Consider the following 20,121-nt stretch of genomic DNA (forward strand, 5'->3'; position numbering starts at 1 on the left):
TGAACAAACCTGTCTCAGATTCTACAAAATTGATCAGTCACAGAACAAACTAATTCTTTTTAAAATCCAGTTAAGTACTCTTTTATTCAACAACTAACATCTACTACCACCATCTTATTGTCTTGTCTAATAATGCAAAAACCAATCGCACTTGATTTTGTGTGTCTTGTGTTGGCTTTCAATTTTTTGTTTTTTTAAAAGATTGGCTGACTAAAAAAATCTGAGCTTCTTTTCAAACAGGTTAACAGGCCCATAAGAAGAAATAGGTTAATGGGCCTATCCGATAGAAATTAAAAGCGTCTATGTGAGCCAAAAGGCTTTGACACTTAAACGACGGTCGGCGGAGTAAACCCTAAACCCTAGCTTCTCCTCCTCTATTGCTTTATCTCTCTCCTTCTCTCTCTGTGTTAGCGAACTAGAACGAAGCCGTAGCAAATCTCACCATGGGTAAGGTCAAAGGAAAGCATCGTTTGGACAAGTACTATCGTCTCGCCAAGGAGCGTGGATTCCGTTCTCGAGCTTCTTACAAGCTTCTCCAGCTCGATGCAAAGTACTCATTTCTCCACTCTTCCAGGGGTGTTCTCGATCTCTGCGCCGCCCCTGGTGGTTGGATGCAAGTCGCCATCGAGAAAGTTCCCGTCGGCAGCCTTGTCCTCGGAATCGATCTTGTTCCGATTATCCCCGTGCGTGGATGTATTGCTATCCAGCAGGATATCACACGCACTGAGTGTAGATCGAAGATTAAGCAAGTGATGGAACAGCATGGTGTTAGGGCTTTTGATCTTGTTCTTCACGATGGGTCTCCAAATGTTGGTGGTGCCTGGGCTCAAGAGGCTATGAGTCAGAATGCTTTGGTTATTGATTCTGTTAAATTAGCCACTGAGTTCTTAGCTCCTAAAGGGAATTTAATCACTAAGGTATGCTTTTGAAATTTAATCACTTAAGTTATGTGTGTTGACATAAAAGTTTATCAATTTATTTGCTCTTCTGTGTTGTCTTCTGTTCTTAGGTTTTCAGGTCTCGAGATTACAACTCTGTGATCTTCTGTCTGAATCAGGTAATGTTTTGTTGTTACTCTGAATTTTCATATGGATGAGTGTTTTCGGTTTTTCTCTTATTGGTATTTTTTTTGGTTGCAGCTATTTGAAAAGGTTGAAGTGTTTAAGCCGCCAGCTAGTCGTTCAGCATCTGCAGAAACATACATTGTGGGTTTGAAATACCTAGCCCCTGGCAATATTGATCCCCGTCTTCTTGACTATAGACATCTCTTTAAGGAGACAGCAGAACCCACGAGAAAGGTTATCATTATTACGTCTTATATGGTCTTTGGAGCTGTTTCTGAAACTCTCCCAATTTCCCTAAACCTGTGTGTTGTATATGTAGGTGGTGGATGTGCTTGGAGGATCAAAACAGAAGAGACACCGTCATGGGTAGGCAACATCCACTATCTTTATCTATTATTCGTTGTTATATATGAACTTTTATTAACTGGAAATTGTATACAGGTATGAGGATGGAGAGTCCATTTTGAGAAAAGTTGCATCTGCTGCTGATTTCATTTGGTCCGAAAGTCCTCTTGAGGTTCTTGGCACGGTTACTTGTATATCCTTTGATGATCAAGCCTCTCTACCTTTAAAGGAACATGATTTGACTACAGAGGAGGTACCATCTCTACTATTTTACTAGTCGAGTTCACACGCTGCTATCTTTTCCTTTTTCCAGATTAAAATTCTACTTTTCCTTTTTCCAGGTTAAAATTCTCTGTGACGATCTTCCTGTTTTGGGGAAGAATGACTTCAAGTATCTCTTAAAGTAAGAACTGCGTCATCATGGACCTTTTTAATCTATGAAGTCTCACTTGTTTATTTTTAAGCCTTTCGAGGAACATGATACAGCTGTCCTTAAAATGAATTTATCTACTGTAGAATCACTTAGCTCTATAAGGGTTGAGTGAAGAACAGTTTCCCTAGCACTTTAAGTTTTTACCTATGCTGTTCTGAGAAAAATCTTGCGTGCTCCACCAGATATAGGATTGTGTGAAATGGATGTTAGGGTTGGTGTGAGAGAAATAATATTATTTGCTAAATGGACATTACTCCCTTGGTCTTGTAGATGGCGTATGCAAATCAGGAAAGCTCTGACTCCTGAAAAAAAGGAAGTTGCTAAAACGGAGCCTGATGTGGGAAAGGAAGATGAGGAAAATGATGATGATAAACTACTCAATGAATTGGAAGAGCTGACAAACACAGTTGACCGCAAGAAGAAACAAGCAAAGAAGATTCTTGCAAAACGAAGGGCTAAGGTTATTTTAACCTTTTGATAGTAAAGTGTCGAGTCTTTATGTCTTAGTCAGTGGCCTTTGTGAGGGATCTCTTAGACCTTATACTAAATTCAATATGATTTTGCCAGGATAAGACGCGGAAGGCGACTAATCCGCAGATGGATGTACTTGAAGATTGTTATGTCGACCATGACTTGTTCTCTCTTTCTGCTATCAAGGTACTTCATTTTTGTATCCGATCTTTGCAACGAATTTTGTTTGTTATGACGGCATTCGAAGGAAGCATTTATTCCTGTTTGACAGGTTGAAGAGCATACTCCTTTCACCCCATCTTATCATTCAATTGTTTGAACATATGCTGTTTCCATTCTGAATGAGATTGTAAAAGACATACAGATTGTTAAGAGATAAAGATTTTCATTTATTTTCTTTCCAGGGAAAGAAAGATCTAATGGCAGTTGACAATGACGAAGATGATAATGGCAATGCCGATGACAGTGAGAACGAAGACGGTGGTGAGGGAGCTTCAGATGACTCCAAAGACTGTGACCTAGATTCTGATGAAGAACGTCAAAAGTAAGGCCACTTTCTGTAGATTATATAGCTAGTGCTGTTTCGAGAACTTCATACATTGCTCAAGTTTGTGCAGTTACTTTTATCTTATAGTCTTTTTAACATTACAGATATTCTGAACAAATGGAAGAGATTTTTGATGAGGCATATGAGCGGTATATTGTGAAGAAAGAAGGAAGCGCAAAGCAAAGGAAGCGAGCTAGGCAGGCTCATGCTGAAAAGCTGGAGGTATTATCAATTCTTACCCCAAATTTGTTGGATGGAACAGAGTTTTGGAACTAGAAATTTTTTCGTTTTGGCTTTGCAGGACGGTGATGGAGATGAAGAAATGAAGATCGATTACGATTCAGATCTGAATGAAGAAAAGGATGAGGCAAACCCTCTTGTGGTACCACTTGATGATGGAGAGACCCAAACAAAGGAGGAAATATCCAACCAGTGGTTCAGTCAGGATATATTTGCAGAAGCCGTGGAAGAAGGAGACTTGGGGAAAGATGATGGTGAAGACGAAACACGAATTGAGAAAAAGAGCAAAGATCTGCCTAAAGCCGACAAGCCAAAGAAGAAGGCGTCAAAAGAAAGCGTGTCGTCTGATCAAAGCTTGCCCAGTAAGAAGGAAAACGGCTTTGAGGTAGTCCCTACACCAGCCACAGATTCAGACTCAGATTCATCCTCTGATGATGATATTCATACAAAGGCCGAGATACTGGCTTGTGCCAAGAAAATGCTAAGGAAGAAGCAGAGAGAACAGATGCTTGATGATGGGTATAACAAATACATGTTTGAAGATGAAGGCTTACCCAAATGGTTTTTGGACGACGAGAAGCAGCACAGACAACCGATGAAACCCGTTACGAAAGAAGAAGTAAATGCAATGAAAGCTCAGTTCAAAGAGATTAACGCTCGTCCAGCCAAGAAGGTGGTGGAGGCCAAGGCAAGAAAGAAGCGAGCTGCTCAGAAAAGATTGGAGAAAGTGAGGAAGAAGGCAAACACGATTTCAGACACGTCGGATATATCAGACCGGTCAAAGGACAAGATGATAGACAAGCTGTACAAGAAAGCAGCAGAGCCAAGGAAGCCTAGGAAAGAACTGGTTGTGTCAAAGAAAGGAGTAGGGGTTAAGGTTGGGAAGGGACAGAAGAGAGTGGATAGGAGGATGAAGAGTGATGCTAGGAAGCGTGGTGGAGGCAAACCCGGTAGGAATGGGCAGAAGGGCACTGGTAAAGGAAAAAGGCCGGCTGGTAAACCACGTGGGAAGAAACCCGGTTAATGCCTTTGAGCGAAAACGGTGAAGTTTTGTTCCGTATTTTAATTAAGTTTTTGGCAATTCTTGACATCTGGATTTTTTGTTCTTTAATCATAATTTATGTTTATCGTGTCCTAAGTTAAAAAACTAAGTGGATCTATCTATCTTATTCCAAACCCTTTAAAATTGCCATAAACCCTTGCATCAAACCCTTTAAAATTGCCATAAACCCTTGCATCAAACCCTTTTATTCTTCCAAATCTTGCTTTTTGATACGTGGAAGAAGTAAATTATAGTTTGGGATTTTCACAAAAAGTAATTTAATAACACAAATTAGTCAATGACATAAAAAACAATTACGTTGCCAAAAATAAATGGTCAGAGGGACAAATCAAACTTAACAAATCTGACAGACGTTTCAAGGACGACTGCGAATGAAGTTTAATGGCGACAACTAGATCGCTTCATAAGAGACAAACGAAGCGATCGATGATGATTCAGTCTCTTCCTGCTTCTCACCGATTCATTTCCCGGAAGAGGGTCGCGGTGATGATGGTTCCTCTCGCTCTCTTCTCCGGACTCGTTTTCTTATTCTTTATGCCATTCAACAGTTGGGGTCAACAACCATCTGCCTCGCTGGATCTTTCCCATAGGATCCATGAAATTGAAGTGGTTGCTGAGTTTCCTCATGACCCTGACGCGTTTACTCAGGTTTTTTTTGTCTATGTTCTCTCTTGGATTGAGTTGTCATATCATCTCGGTTTCGGTTTCCAGCTTGAGTGTGACTAAAATAAATGTTTGCAAATTCTTGTCGTGGCTCCCCCCGCAGGGTCTTCTCTATGCGGGAAACGATACACTCTTCGAATCGACTGGTTTATACGGGAAGGTGATTGATTCGCCTTTGCATTGTCTTAACTCATTTCTCTATTTTTGCTAAACAATGGGATGCTCCAGTTCTTGATCCATTCTGTTTTTTTTTTTTTTTTACAGTCGTCTTTGAGGAAAGTGTCTCTACGAACAGGAAAGGTATGGTTTCAATCTTGTGTTTTGATGAAACAAAGAGGTTTCCGTGTTATCAAATTGCAATTGAGAATGCAATTTTTTGAAGCGTTGGATTTTTGATTTTTTTTTTAATTGAAAATTATAGTTTTGTTTCCTCTATTGTGTAGGTTGAAGTTCTTGAGAAGATGAAAGATTCATACTTTGGAGAGGGTTTAACACTCCTTGGTGAAAGGTGGGACTTATTTTTCATGAAACTTGTTTTGTAATTCTGAACAAGAGTTTTCTGCTGCTTGTTGGTTGTTGTTCTGTTTTTTAGGATCTTGTTTTCTTACATGGATACATTTCCCAACTGTGACAATCGTTTAAGGGTTAAGAGAGTGTTCTGATTCACTGATCCATTATCTGTTGTAGGCTCTTTCAAGTCGCATGGTTGACCAACACTGGTTTCACATATGACCTTGGCAACTTAAGAAAAGTTTGTACTGGTCTTATCCTTCTCTTACTCTTTTTATTTGCTTAGTTTGGTTTTCCAGCTATTAATTAATCATCACGGTCAAGCAAGACGTTTAAGTCAGCCTGCTTTGCTATAATTTAGTAGAATTTTTTAGCTTGTTTTTGTTTCTTGAGATCAGATGAAAGATCTCTGTCATAGGCTGGAGATGAGGATTCATGTCTAGTGACTGAGTTTCTATTTGTATAGTTTTTTCGTTGTGGTGTTGTAGTTAAGTTACCCTGTGTCCACTGCATTACCACTTCATGATGGACTGGTATCGCCATACTATGTAATGTTAAGCATGTGATCTCACTTTAGGTAAAACCTTTTAGACATCATATGAAAGATGGTTGGGGACTGGCTACAGATGGAGAAGTGTTGTTTGGAAGTGATGGCACTTCTACACTATACCGGATGGACCCTCAAACAATGAAAGGTGTCTCACTTATACTGATTAATTTTTTGTTCCCTTGGAGCCACTTCCTAATTTTATCGAGAGTAGATTTTTAGCATTTGATGCTGTCTCTTCTCTGCAGTTTCTGAGAAATTTACGGTCAGATATAATGGCCGTGAGGTACGTTACCTTAACGAACTGGAGTACATAAACAAAGAAGTTTGGGCAAACGTGTGGCAGGTATTCCAACTGTTTCTGATGTTTTGATCTTTTCATCGTGGCATGACATCTGAAATAAATTATTGCTACCCAAACTTATAGAACATATATATACTGCAAATTCTACTTTTACTACAAAATTGTGATACGAGGCCAGTAAATTTTCAATACGTGTGAAACCAAACTGGTGTCGTAATGACAAAGACTAGTTGGATTTATCATTTAGGCTGATGATGTGTATTTTTTTATTGCAGTCTGATTGTATTGCTAGAATATCACCCAAGGACGGATCACTGCTTGGATGGATACTGCTTCCAAAATTAAGGTTGTTGTTTCTCCTAACATGTTTATATTTACGATAAAACACTGCTATAATACCGTTGATCATCTTCTTCTCGCACCATTGATCATCCTTCTGCAGACAAGGATTGCTGAGATCTGGACATGGGGTGAGTTGAAATCTGAAAGTTCACAAATGTTGTCTCTCTTCTTGATAAGTCATCTCCAGAAGTCTTTTTCCCTTACCTTAATCTTGTCTGCAATGTAGGGTATTGATGTCTTGAACGGCATAGCATGGGACAGCGAGAAGCAACGCCTCTTTGGTAATAAATCTTGTTTTCAGTCCCTTGAGCTTGATCACTCGACCTCACCTCCTAGTTATAGATTTTGAGTCGGTATCATTGTGTTATGCAGTAACGGGGAAACTATGGCCAAAGCTGTACCAAATCAAGCTAAAACCAGCATCAGCAAAGAGCGGGAAATATCTCGAGCGCCAATGCTTGGTATGACCACAAAAAAAAAAAAAAACATGTGGTATTAGAATGTATACTGTTGTAGCGAAAGGTTAAAAGGCTAATGTACCAGTACCATGTATTCATAACATTAGCATTAAGCAGAAGAGTGTAGTAACATAAGGTCCATGACCCAAGTTGCAGTGTCGTCTCGTCGAGATTTGTATCTTTCTATATACTCTCATAAAGATTCATATTTACAAGCTTTTACACATTTTAAGAAAACAATTATTACTTAGCTTAAATATATTTTTTCTTTTGATTAAAGAGATATTATTTAATTTAAAATTAATAACAATTTAAATTTTTAAATATTTTCAATGATTACCTATTGATGGAATAGAGGGAGTATCATTTTTGGGGTCCCAAAAAAAAGAGAAATAAAAAGAATTAAAAATTTTAAGAAGAAGAAAAACCAAGAAAACAAAGATACTACGAGGATTTGTACTAGCGAATAGTAAGATGACACGTAGAAAAAGCCCATATGGCATCAGCCTCAGAAATGGATGTAACTTGTAAAGAAACTTGTTGCGTTCCCTTATTGTTTAGAAGGCCTAACTTTTTGTTTCCTTGTCTTCGAATTCTCATATTTCACTATCGTGGTTTCTGTGATTTTACGTTTATGCCATTTCGACCCACATTTATAAGGACCAGTCCAAATATCTTAAGAATTACATCATGATCTATCGAAAACTATACAAAATGACGTTATTGAAGTATAAACAATGTCACATGGAATACACGGAACTATGACAACCATGGCACAAGTCTCCATATGTAGTGATGTAGCGTCCGAAACATATCCACACGCCACAAAATAAAAAAATTTCTACATTCTTGGAAAAACGAAACCCCAAACTAGTGTAGAAAACACTTAACCAAACAATTGACATTAATTCTACTAGTTTTAGACATACGTTCACGCTATCTTTTTACTATCTTAAGTCTTATTTCTCATTTGGAGGGCCTTATTAAGTGAGGGCTGAGACAGTTTAGTTGTTTTCTTTTATCTTTTTTTCACTTTCTTTAATTCCATGTTTAAACTATATTTTGATTTATATCAGACGACAAAAAAAAAATTAAATAATCATATATAAAATCAAATGTATGTGATTCATACTAAAAAATACTAAGCATGGTTAAGTCTTTTAACATATTTGAACTAAAATCTGGAAATTAATAAAGATAACAAAATTGTCTTTAGGTGAAAACTGAAATAAAAATCGAAAGAAATTTAAATTACAATATACTTCCTCCGTTTTAAAATATAAGATGTTTTAAAGAAGTTTTTTTATTTCATAATATTATATGATGCTTTCAAGTTTTTATGCAATTTTTAGATTAGTTTAATATTTTATATTATACAATATTGTTTCTGATTGGTTGAACTTGTTAAAAGTCTTAATCTAACTGTTTTAGTTAAAACATATTATACACGTATTTTGAAATAGAAGGAGTGAGAAAAAAACTAATCGAATAAACAAATAATAAAAAAGTAACTGAACAAATCGTTTTGAGTAAGGGCAATAATGTAAATGTGCTGAAAAGGGTTGGGCTGGGTAGGGTAGGATTAGTCGATGGAAGAAAAAAACTAGAGGGCAATTTAAGTCACACGAAACTAAATCGTCCTTCACTTGTAATTTACTTTATTTTAATAAAAAAGAGAGAGAGGACTCAACAAAATAATTAATTTTCGAAAAAAGCATAAAAAGAGAGCGAGAGAGCAATTTTGCCCAATTCCAAAAGAGATTTGTGGCCTCACTTGCATTTAACACCGCACCACCACATCTCTTTCTCTCTCTATCGCATCACCACCGAAGCACAAACACAAAGGTCCCTTCCTCTCCTCTCTCAACTTCCATGGCGGCAGGACTCTCAACCGCCGTTACATTCAAACCACTCCTCCGCTCTTTCTCCTCCTCCGACTTCCGTCTCCGCCACCCGAAATCCGCTTCCTTATTATCATCCCCTCATCTTCCGTCTCTCCGATTCAAAGGCTTCTCGGTCTGTTACGTCGTCGAGGAACGGAGACAGAGCTCTAAGATTGAGAACGACGAGCGGCCAGAGGAGAGCACGAGCTCGACAACCGCCATAGACGCCGAGTACCTGGCGTTGCGTTTGGCGGAGAAATTGGAGAGGAAGAAGTCGGAGAGGTTCACTTATCTAATCGCTGCTGTGTTGTCTAGCTTCGGTATCACTTCCATGGCTGTTATGGCTGTTTACTACAGATTCTCTTGGCAAATGGAGGTATAACAAACCAAAATTCTCGTTTCTTAGCTATTTTGATTCGATTTCAGAAAAAAAAAAACTCACAATGGTTTGGTTTGCGAAATTTAGGGAGGTGAGATCTCAATGTTGGAGATGTTTGGTACATTTGCTCTCTCTGTTGGTGCTGCTGTAAGTGTGTATCAATATCTCTCATCCATCCCCTGATTCATACATAAACAAGTTTTGGCTGAGATTTTTTTTATTTGAATTGGATTCAGGTTGGTATGGAGTTTTGGGCAAGATGGGCTCATAGAGCTTTATGGCATGCTTCTCTATGGAACATGCATGAGGTGTTTGCTCTATTTCTCTATATTTATTCTGGAGTTTTTCTCAAACCGAACTATATTTGATTTTTTTTTTTTATTGTTGTTCTGTAGTCGCATCACAAACCAAGAGAAGGACCATTTGAGTTAAACGATGTGTTCGCTATAGTAAACGCAGTTCCAGCGATTGGTCTGCTCTCTTATGGATTCTTCAATAAAGGACTCGTTCCTGGTCTCTTTGGCGCCGTAAGTCCACTCTCTCATTGGTCTTGAATCTTTGACTCTATATTGGTTAGTTAATCCCAGTTTTTGTATGTTTATACTACTTTAATACAGTAAAACTTCTATAAATTAATACTCTATAAATTAATAAACACTATAAATTAATAAATTTTGCTAGTTCCAAGTCGGGTCAGTGTAAAAATTAACAATATTCGATAAGATAATAAGATAATAATTTTTTCGAAATCTCCTTATAAAATATGGTCCCAATAATATCATAAATTAATAATTATGTAAATTAATATCACTATAAATTAATAAAATGTCTTAGTCCCAACATTATTAATTTATAGAGGTTTTACTGTATTAGTATTAATTTAAACAGACTAGTATTTTATCAAGCTTTTTATTGATAGTTAAAGACCATACCATAAAAGTGGGGGATTTTTTTTTTTTTTTAATTATTCTGTCGATTGGTGGACTGAGAGAGATCATACGTTAAAAACGAATTTAAGTTAAACGTATCTATGTATCAGGATTTTGTGTCGCTCTCTCGTTATTTGTATTTTTTTATATATAATTTAAGTGGATACTACATGTGATGACAATTGACTATTTTGGCTGCATTAACGCTAAATGACCTGTTAGGCTTAATTTAGCTCTTACAAGTTGTGGTTGTTCTTGTTGTTCTTGTCTCGTCCGCAAAACAGGGGTTAGGAATAACGGTGTTTGGAATCGCATACATGTTTGTCCACGATGGTCTGGTGCACAAGCGCTTCCCTGTAGGTCCAATAGCCGACGTCCCTTACTTACGAAAAGTCGCCGCCGCTCATCAGGTAACGTAATCCAATCCTTTCCCAAAATAGTATTCTTTTATTTTCATATTTTATTTCACTATTAATGTGTTAGCTCATAACTACTAGTACTAGATTGGTGGTAATTATTAATGGTCTCGTGTATGGTTACGTTGCAGCTACATCACACGGATAAATTCAATGGTGTACCATATGGACTGTTTCTTGGACCCATGGCAAGTTTCTCCATTTGCCTTTATTCTTCTTAATTTTCTTGATATTGTTCTTGGTTCTTTTTTTAATAATTCGATTTTGTGTTGGTGATTCAGGAACTGGAAGAAGTCGGAGGAAATGAAGAGTTAGATAAAGAGATTAGTCGGAGAATCAAGTCTTACAAAAAGAGCTTAGGTTCCGGGTCGAGTTCTTGACTATAAAAAAAAAAAACAAGTCTTAAATCCCAATTTTTGTTTTGTCCCTCTGTCATGATCATCTGAAGACGGTCTATGTTGATAAATCAATCATATATGCAGATTTTGATTTTAATGAAATATTTATTTTAACAGAAATTAATCCAATAATAATAATTAGCCTTGGTGTAAGAAAAGCAATAGCTTGTGTCAGTGGTGTGTATGGCTTAGAAACCATTGTATATCTATCGTCTCTACATTGTTTAAATTGCTCAACTAAAACCTTATATGAAACATGACTCGCAAATTTTTTTTGGAAGTACAAAATCTTTTCCTTATTATAACCAGCAAATATTCATCAAGACAAGTGCTTCTTATCTGTATCTGATAAGTCCAATTGACATACATATACACCTAGATTGATGTTTATGGACTTTTCTTCTTCACGTAGATTAATATTTGCACTATATACGCTTACGTTCACAATATGGCCGCTTCTTCGCGAGATCTCGCGGAAGTTAACGGACGCCCTAGTTGCGTTGCGTGTAAGAACATAAATCAGAATTATAAAACAAAAAATATAGATTGCAGCTAGCATTCACTTGATGTATATCATCATATAGTTGAATAGTTTGTTATGATACTTCTCGTTGTACCTTATACTAAAAACATGTTCATTTTTAAACGAAAATTATGAGAAACTGAGAATCAAAGTGGTTGCGACACGTACGTAAACGCTTTGTACAAAACTCACTTCTTAAATAATATGAAAAGGATGTGTGGTTTGCCATATCAAATATATTGATACTCAAACGATATGGACGGCTCGAGTTCTATATAGAAAACTACTTGGCGGGTGAGATCATATATAAAAGAGAAATGACTTTTAAAGGAAAAGTTATTGAAACGTGTTTACGTGTTACGAGCCTGTCCAATATATCTCACTTCTGACTTCACTAAGTGGATACACCACAACATTTCCTCATGCACTCACCAAATGGTCCAAATTACTAAGTGGAACTTATTATGTGCACTCCTACGACACTATCCAATTAAATCCCAAGAGATAAGGAAAAACTCAAAAAAAACCTATTTGATTATCTTTAATGGGTTTCTTAGAGTTATCTGGAAAGAATTTTAGAGTAAATTAAAAGTGCTTTGTCGCCGAAAGGCATGTGATGGTCTCACGACTCTCACCTTTTTCATCAATCTCACTCCATCCTTTACATCTCTGTATACTCTATGAGGATGAGGTGGCGTGGAGGCCTAATTAGAGAAGGACACATAAGTGCAATAGAGAAGTCGATCATAGCTCTCTATTTACACAAATAGGAAGTTCGGTACGCTTTTGACGAATAAGATCGAATAATAACCGTTTATCCACTAATCAATCCATTATTACACATTCCGTTTATTATACTACTATAACTTTTCTTTTTTTTGTATCATTATTGTAAAGTCAGATTCATTCGTGGACGAATGCTATCAATTGTGGCCACTCCACGAACCAAAATGACGATAATTATTTTTAACCTAACCAAAATGACGATTATGTGATTATCCCGATACGAAAAAAATATACTAGTATATAAAACTAAAAAGGTAATATAAAACTAACGCGTTTTGCAATATAAGGTTAAGCTAGGTGTCCCATTTTGCTACGTGTCTTAGCCACACTAAAAGCAAAAATCAATACAAAAAAAAGGAAAAAAAGAAAAAGAAGAGAAAGATAAAAACTCTACGCATTCGTGAAAACGCTTATGCATGCATTAATTTGTTTTCTAAGTTGGGGATCGAAATCTCAGTCAAGCTAGCTAGTATGCATACCCATATCATAATCTAAAGAAAAAGACTAATTAATTGGTTACACGGTTACACCACAACGCTAGCCGGTTCATAGTATAAACTAATTGGTCGCAAGAGAAAAAGAAAAAAAAACATAAAACATCATTTGCCACGTGTCGTTTTGTGATTGGATGATAGAAAACAAGTCGGCCTACGTTTCCTGATCTAATCTAGTTTTCTTCTGGATCTCCAGACAGCTAAGTACATCTCTCTGTATTGTCCGATTAAATTGGTGGAGTTCTTTTGAGGCATCTGCTTCTATGCCACTTTGTAGAGGTTTGGATCCAATTTCTCCATCATCTTTTTTGCTCTTTGTATAATTTTCTAATCGAATTGACTTCTTTTTTTGTAAAAGTTTTTTGTTTCGATTAACATTTCATTTGTTCCTCAGATTTAATGCTTAATCATGGGTTTAAGCCTAGTTAGACGATTGAATTGTGATGCAACATGAGTTTCTAAGGCAGATCTTGTCTCTGTCTTCATTCATTTAGTTAATAATACTCAGCCATCTTGTTTCTCTTACGCACTCTGATTTTGGTGTAACTGATGCTTCTTGAGGGTTTAATAATATGATTGTTGAAGTTCTTTGGCACTATTGGCAGTTAGGGTTTCAATATTCATTAATATGATCAGGCTTTTAGCTTGTGTGATTTATCTTCTTCTATCTTGGGTTGTTGTTGAATTAAAAGTGGCATTCTTTGCATCTACAACTGTTATATTCTACAAGTTTGAATGCTATTTTTTTTGGCTGTTGCTGTAATATTGATGTTATGAATAGACTTCTGTGTTTCTCCTTTTGCAACTTTAAGCTATTAATCATGTGATCGTCATTCGTCAATGCAGTAAAATGGGAGAGTCTACGAGGTGTGGGAAAGGAGGACTAATGGTTCCAAATGACAAGTCTGCAAATATTTATAACGTCTCCCTTCAGTTGTCTCCTGTTGTTTCTGTTTGGGATTGTGTTGTCCGCACCATGAGGTATTCCTATATACCAGCGTGGTTGTATAGTCTTTGAAATCCTCTCAAGACAGCGAGTTTAGTTGCATTTCTTTAGTTAGAATTATAGAGTTATAGAATTATAGCAAGCAAATATGGATCACATGGTGTGTAAGCAGCAAGTTCAGCCAGTCATTAGGAAAGTGAAGAAGAAACAGGGTAAGGATGAGTTTGATCGTGTCAAACAAGCTGAAAAGAAAAAGAGACGTCTGGAGAAAGCTCTTGCTACTTCTGCAGCCATCCGGGCTGAGCTTGAGAAGAAGAAGCAGAAGAGATTGGAAGAACAACAAAGGTTAGATGAAGAAGGGGCTGCCATTGCTGAGGCTGTTGCTCTTCACGTCTTACTGGGCGAAGAAGACTCTGATGATTCATCTCCTCGAGTCATGCTTAGCGAGGAAAAGGATTTCACAGTGGATCTGTTTAGAGATGAAAGGACCAGCTTTGCTCCTCGCCAAAGATGCGCTAGCTATGTAATTAAAGGAGGAGTTGTGTTTCTGTCAAACGGTTATGGACTAGGAGAGAGTAACTGGTCAGTGTCATGTAAGCCTTTCGTGAAGGATGTTTGGGATAACAACATGGGAATATCTGCGGATTTGATTGCTGCTCAGGCTGTTTCATCACTACAGATTTCTGAGAACGCTGATGAGAACTCTCTTTTCTTTGAAACAATGTTCCGGGGATGACAACTGCCATGATCCCAAATTCGGTTGTTAAGAGAACTGTTTGCTATGAATAGAAGTAAGTAACTTTTTCTGTAATCTAGAAACCCTTGTTGAGTGAAAAATGTTTCATGTGTATCTTCTTATGTTAGACCAGCTGAGAAGGTGTTATCTTCTGCTGCTTTCTCTATCTGTAATTTTTTGCGTTCTAAGTTGTATACAGCATACATTTTGAATCTCTGTCACTAGCTAGATTCAATCACAAATTATAGTGTATTGAGACTAATAAAACCTTTCGATCGATATGAATATGTCAAGATTTGCGAGTAATGACGTGTTGAGTATGATCTTAACAAAAGCACACGCTGATATAAAAAATTTGGAAAAAATGATGGGTTCAACGTTGATACAAAGTAAAGATTACAGAACGGGAGAATAGTGCGGGTATCTTTTGGACTGGTGGGATATGCACTGCGATGGTTGCTACTAAAACAGTAGAACATCAGAGTCCCTGCTTTGTTTTTTCTGATTGGTGATTGCATGATTTGCATCTTCATCTTTGTGCCCTATCTCTGTACTTGTGGAGGGTTTGGCAGTGTTAAGTATGCCTTTGAACCAACTACCTTGCAGTTTGAAGTTCCCATTATCTGAATTGTTGAGAGTTCCGGTTCGCTGTGGAGAGCCATTGGACCCATTGGTCACGTTCGAGGTAACATTTGAGAGGAAGCGATAAGCCACTTTACTAGCTGACACAAGTTCTGTTTTGGCTTGCTTCATCTGCATATTCCCAAATTTACAAGATTTCAACACCCATATAACGTTGCATTTAGGTTCCAAATAAGCAAAATGAATGACAGAGATAGAACCCACCCGCATTGCCGTGTTTCCTGCCACTTCCAAGGCTGTGTCACCAGCATTGGCAAAACGATTCACCCAACCTGTTAAGAGACAGAGCCCAAGGAGTCACATAAGTCTTGACGGCCAACACAAACACACACCTTGATTACCAAAAAAAAATGGCTTTACCTGGGATCTTTGGCACACCAAGCTTGTCACAGAGTAAATCGCAGAAGTGATTGCAGTTTTTTGACAACAAATCATAAGTGTGTCCTGGCCATTCCCTGCTGAGCTCACGCAACATCTGATTCACCATGAAGATTGTGCAATCTGTCTTCCCAAGGACAATTTTCTCACGATACGTATACATTGGATTCTTGCCACTGGGACAGCTGAATACACCAGTTCCTTGTTCACAATACCCGTAAGACCATTCATCATCTCCATATACCTGCACAAAATTAATCAGAGATGTCAGTCAATAGTCAACTAAAAAGGCACAAGAAAATAACAAAAACCATGAACAACAACAATAATCCTATGTTCTAATACTTATACAGACCTAAGACATAGACTTGGATAACCCTAAAGTCAAGCACTGGTAGTTTTGTTGATTTAGTAGTACACACCAAATTCTCTAACTCGACCAAATGGTCATGACTCAAATGGGAAAGTGTTATATTTGTTNAGGCTGTGTCACCAGCATTGGCAAAACGATTCACCCAACCTGTTAAGAGACAGAGCCCAAGGAGTCACATAAGTCTTGACGGCCAACACAAACACACACCTTGATTACCAAAAAAAAATGGCTTTACCTGGGATCTTTGGCACACCAAGCTTGTCACAGAGTAAATCGCAGAAGTGATTGCAGTTTTTTGACAACAAATCATAAGTGTGTCCTGGCCATTCCCTGCTGAGCTCACGCAACATCTGATTCACCATGAAGATTGTGCAATCTGTCTTCCCAAGGACAATTTTCTCACGATACGTATACATTGGATTCTTGCCACTGGGACAGCTGAATACACCAGTTCCTTGTTCACAATACCCGTAAGACCATTCATCATCTCCATATACCTGCACAAAATTAATCAGAGATGTCAGTCAATAGTCAACTAAAAAGGCACAAGAAAATAACAAAAACCATGAACAACAACAATAATCCTATGTTCTAATACTTATACAGACCTAAGACATAGACTTGGATAACCCTAAAGTCAAGCACTGGTAGTTTTGTTGATTTAGTAGTACACACCAAATTCTCTAACTCGACCAAATTGTCATGACTCAAATGGGAAAGTGTTATATTTGTTCAAGTCAAAAGATCAATTGGAAGTAAACGTAAGCCATCATTGATTTTGTCAAGTCTCTAGAGATCCCTTTGTCAACATATCGCACTCATTATCCTATAAAAAGTTTACCAAAAAGTACTAGGAAACACAAANAAGTTCTGTTTTGGCTTGCTTCATCTGCATATTCCCAAATTTACAAGATTTCAACACCCATATAACGTTGCATTTAGGTTCCAAATAAGCAAAATGAATGACAGAGATAGAACCCACCCGCATTGCCGTGTTTCCTGCCACTTCCAAGGCTGTGTCACCAGCATTGGCAAAACGATTCACCCAACCTGTTAAGAGACAGAGCCCAAGGAGTCACATAAGTCTTGACGGCCAACACAAACACACACCTTGATTACCAAAAAAAAATGGCTTTACCTGGGATCTTTGGCACACCAAGCTTGTCACAGAGTAAATCGCAGAAGTGATTGCAGTTTTTTGACAACAAATCATAAGTGTGTCCTGGCCATTCCCTGCTGAGCTCACGCAACATCTGATTCACCATGAAGATTGTGCAATCTGTCTTCCCAAGGACAATTTTCTCACGATACGTATACATTGGATTCTTGCCACTGGGACAGCTGAATACACCAGTTCCTTGTTCACAATACCCGTAAGACCATTCATCATCTCCATATACCTGCACAAAATTAATCAGAGATGTCAGTCAATAGTCAACTAAAAAGGCACAAGAAAATAACAAAAACCATGAACAACAACAATAATCCTATGTTCTAATACTTATACAGACCTAAGACATAGACTTGGATAACCCTAAAGTCAAGCACTGGTAGTTTTGTTGATTTAGTAGTACACACCAAATTCTCTAACTCGACCAAATGGTCATGACTCAAATGGGAAAGTGTTATATTTGTTCAAGTCAAAAGATCAATTGGAAGTAAACGTAAGCCATCATTGATTTTGTCAAGTCTCTAGAGATCCCTTTGTCAACATATCGCACTCATTATCCTATAAAAAGTTTACCAAAAAGTACTAGGAAACACAAAATCCTTCCTTAAGTGGAGAGAAGCAAAAAGGGAACTTAATCTCCAGATCTTACTCGAGACCATTGATCTAGAACCTCACAACAGATCAAACCAAAAAATCCAGAATGCATCGTTTGCACATACATACACACACACAAACACAAACCAGATTCTTTCATGTAAACAAAAGCAAGAAGAAGAGTCATCATCGATCAATACATAAACACGAAGATCAGAAGCAGTAGAGAGAGAGAGAGAGTNCTGAATACACCAGTTCCTTGTTCACAATACCCGTAAGACCATTCATCATCTCCATATACCTGCACAAAATTAATCAGAGATGTCAGTCAATAGTCAACTAAAAAGGCACAAGAAAATAACAAAAACCATGAACAACAACAATAATCCTATGTTCTAATACTTATACAGACCTAAGACATAGACTTGGATAACCCTAAAGTCAAGCACTGGTAGTTTTGTTGATTTAGTAGTACACACCAAATTCTCTAACTCGACCAAATGGTCATGACTCAAATGGGAAAGTGTTATATTTGTTCAAGTCAAAAGATCAATTGGAAGTAAACGTAAGCCATCATTGATTTTGTCAAGTCTCTAGAGATCCCTTTGTCAACATATCGCACTCATTATCCTATAAAAAGTTTACCAAAAAGTACTAGGAAACACAAAATCCTTCCTTAAGTGGAGAGAAGCAAAAAGGGAACTTAATCTCCAGATCTTACTCGAGACCATTGATCTAGAACCTCACAACAGATCAAACCAAAAAATCCAGAATGCATCGTTTGCACATACATACACACACACAAACACAAACCAGATTCTTTCATGTAAACAAAAGCAAGAAGAAGAGTCATCATCGATCAATACATAAACACGAAGATCAGAAGCAGTAGAGAGAGAGAGAGAGTGAGTACCTGAAGAGCGCTGTGGAATATGCCGCCTAGACCGATCCCGTCTTTAAAGAACCTATTGATCTGAACAATGGTGTTGTTAGTCTTCTCCGATCCACTGTTGGTCACATCGTATATGTGCAGAACAACCTCCGTCATTGATTCTCTCTATCTCTCTCTCTCTCTCTCTCTTTACCTGAAAACACGAACGAAGCCCTAATTCCTACCAAAATCGAGCTCGCGGATTCTATCAATATAGCTAAGGAAACCAGATGAATCGTACCAAATCCACTTGCGTTCAACGAATCCAACTACTACTTAGATCTTTCCCAAAAATGACTCAAAAAAAGCGAAATTAAGTTTGATCTTATCTTCTCCTCTCCCGATTTCTCAATTTCAGAGATGAAGAAACTGGTGCGGCGGCGGTGGTGGTGGATCAGAGAAATGACACTATTACCCTCGCCTTTCCTTTCGAATTGCTACTTTACGTGCTCCTGTGTTAATTCGTTGTTTACAACTTAAGCACGCACATAGATAGTATTATGAACACGACTAATACGAATCATTAAACTATAATAATGTCGGTCAAAAATTAAACAACCTGTCAACCGTTTTTAAAAACTTGTTTCTTTTTTTTTAACATCTCTTTACTTCCATTTAAATTAACGTTTTAGATTAATTTTTTTCAACATGTGTCCTTTATGAAAATATATTAAAGTTCTGCTGCCAAAGGAAAAAAAAAGGAAGAAACAAATATTATCAAAATTAGATATAATGACTGTAATAAGATCAAAATCTTAATGGTGGATGGAGGCGATTTCTTGGTGATTTGTCCAAATTCGAAAATGTATGGGTCATTTCTGGGTGGTTGTTTGAATGGGGATGCCCAAATCACAAATCTTTAATCAAGTTGATAACTTTGAATGCAGATTAAGCAAGTCCTTATTTGTAATTAATAATTAGAGGAAAAAATATATAAAGCTTTTATATTGTACATTTTGGGTCGTATTTAGTTAATAAATCTACAGACTACTTTACTTAGGCTTTGAATGGTTGCATAGTATGCTGCAGATCGGACTAAAATTGGACTAGTCTGCACTTAATTTATCATTCACCATTGCGTACCAGTATGCAACAATGCATACTAAAAATCTCCATATTAGTACGCATTTCAACATACAACTCTATACTATTGTAAATTCACTGTTGGTCTGCATTTTTCATTCCACTCCTCAAAAGCTCCATACCATTATAAACTCCATACTAATTTGCTCCATACTAAAGTCTAATATATTGCATACCAAAATATTGGTATGCATAGTCTGATCTACACCATAGTGTACAACCAAGCCTTACTAGTAACATTTGGAAGAATCTAACGGCTGATAATAGCTCCGTTACGAACGCTGGGGTCCCCACAAAGACACGAGTAGAGAAGAAGTCGCACCGGCCAAAAGATCGCAATTGAAAACTTATTATGACACGTGTCCTATTTTCATTAGGAGACGCGGCTACGTTTCTTCTACTATTATCTCTTCTCCTCTCCCGTCTTCTTCTTCTTCTTCTTCTTCTTCTTCTTCTTCTTCTTCGTCTCCTC

General features: G+C 37.4%; 5 protein-coding genes across 5 annotated transcripts; 4 read left to right on the forward strand and 1 right to left on the reverse strand.

Annotated features, from left to right (window-relative positions):
• Positions 345-4,262, forward strand: LOC104717683 (putative rRNA methyltransferase). The gene is made up of 11 exons (XM_010435293.2): positions 345-917; positions 1,010-1,057; positions 1,140-1,298; positions 1,384-1,430; positions 1,506-1,662; positions 1,751-1,812; positions 2,113-2,302; positions 2,410-2,499; positions 2,718-2,857; positions 2,965-3,082; positions 3,162-4,262. Exons 1-11 carry the CDS (start codon positions 444-446, stop codon positions 4,122-4,124), a joined length of 2,448 nt encoding a protein of 815 aa, XP_010433595.1. The 5' UTR covers positions 345-443; the 3' UTR covers positions 4,125-4,262.
• LOC104717684 (glutaminyl-peptide cyclotransferase-like) lies at positions 4,468-7,205 on the forward strand. The gene is made up of 11 exons (XM_010435294.2): positions 4,468-4,811; positions 4,930-4,986; positions 5,091-5,126; positions 5,270-5,334; positions 5,514-5,577; positions 5,914-6,031; positions 6,132-6,229; positions 6,463-6,533; positions 6,630-6,657; positions 6,756-6,810; positions 6,902-7,205. The coding sequence occupies exons 1-11, from the start codon at positions 4,545-4,547 to the stop codon at positions 6,994-6,996; spliced, it is 954 nt and encodes a 317-aa protein (XP_010433596.1). The 5' UTR covers positions 4,468-4,544; the 3' UTR covers positions 6,997-7,205.
• On the forward strand, positions 8,687-11,154 carry LOC104717685 (beta-carotene 3-hydroxylase 1, chloroplastic). The gene is made up of 7 exons (XM_010435295.2): positions 8,687-9,246; positions 9,337-9,396; positions 9,486-9,557; positions 9,645-9,776; positions 10,463-10,588; positions 10,726-10,782; positions 10,876-11,154. Exons 1-7 carry the CDS (start codon positions 8,860-8,862, stop codon positions 10,972-10,974), a joined length of 933 nt encoding a protein of 310 aa, XP_010433597.1. The 5' UTR covers positions 8,687-8,859; the 3' UTR covers positions 10,975-11,154.
• LOC104717688 lies at positions 12,734-14,691 on the forward strand. The gene is made up of 2 exons (XM_010435297.2): positions 12,734-13,074; positions 13,642-14,691. The coding sequence occupies exon 2, from the start codon at positions 13,890-13,892 to the stop codon at positions 14,475-14,477; it is 588 nt and encodes a 195-aa protein (XP_010433599.1). The 5' UTR covers positions 12,734-13,074; positions 13,642-13,889; the 3' UTR covers positions 14,478-14,691.
• On the reverse strand, positions 14,798-19,062 carry LOC104717686 (deSI-like protein At4g17486). Its single transcript, XM_010435296.2, has 4 exons — positions 18,549-19,062; positions 17,009-17,270; positions 16,853-16,920; positions 14,798-15,230 (listed from the first exon to the last, which is right to left on the reverse strand). The coding sequence occupies exons 1-4, from the start codon at positions 18,681-18,683 to the stop codon at positions 14,940-14,942; spliced, it is 756 nt and encodes a 251-aa protein (XP_010433598.1). The 5' UTR covers positions 18,684-19,062; the 3' UTR covers positions 14,798-14,939.

Source organism: Camelina sativa, chromosome 10 (assembly GCF_000633955.1).
Source record: "Camelina sativa cultivar DH55 chromosome 10, Cs, whole genome shotgun sequence".
NCBI classification, from domain to species: domain Eukaryota; kingdom Viridiplantae; phylum Streptophyta; class Magnoliopsida; order Brassicales; family Brassicaceae; genus Camelina; species Camelina sativa.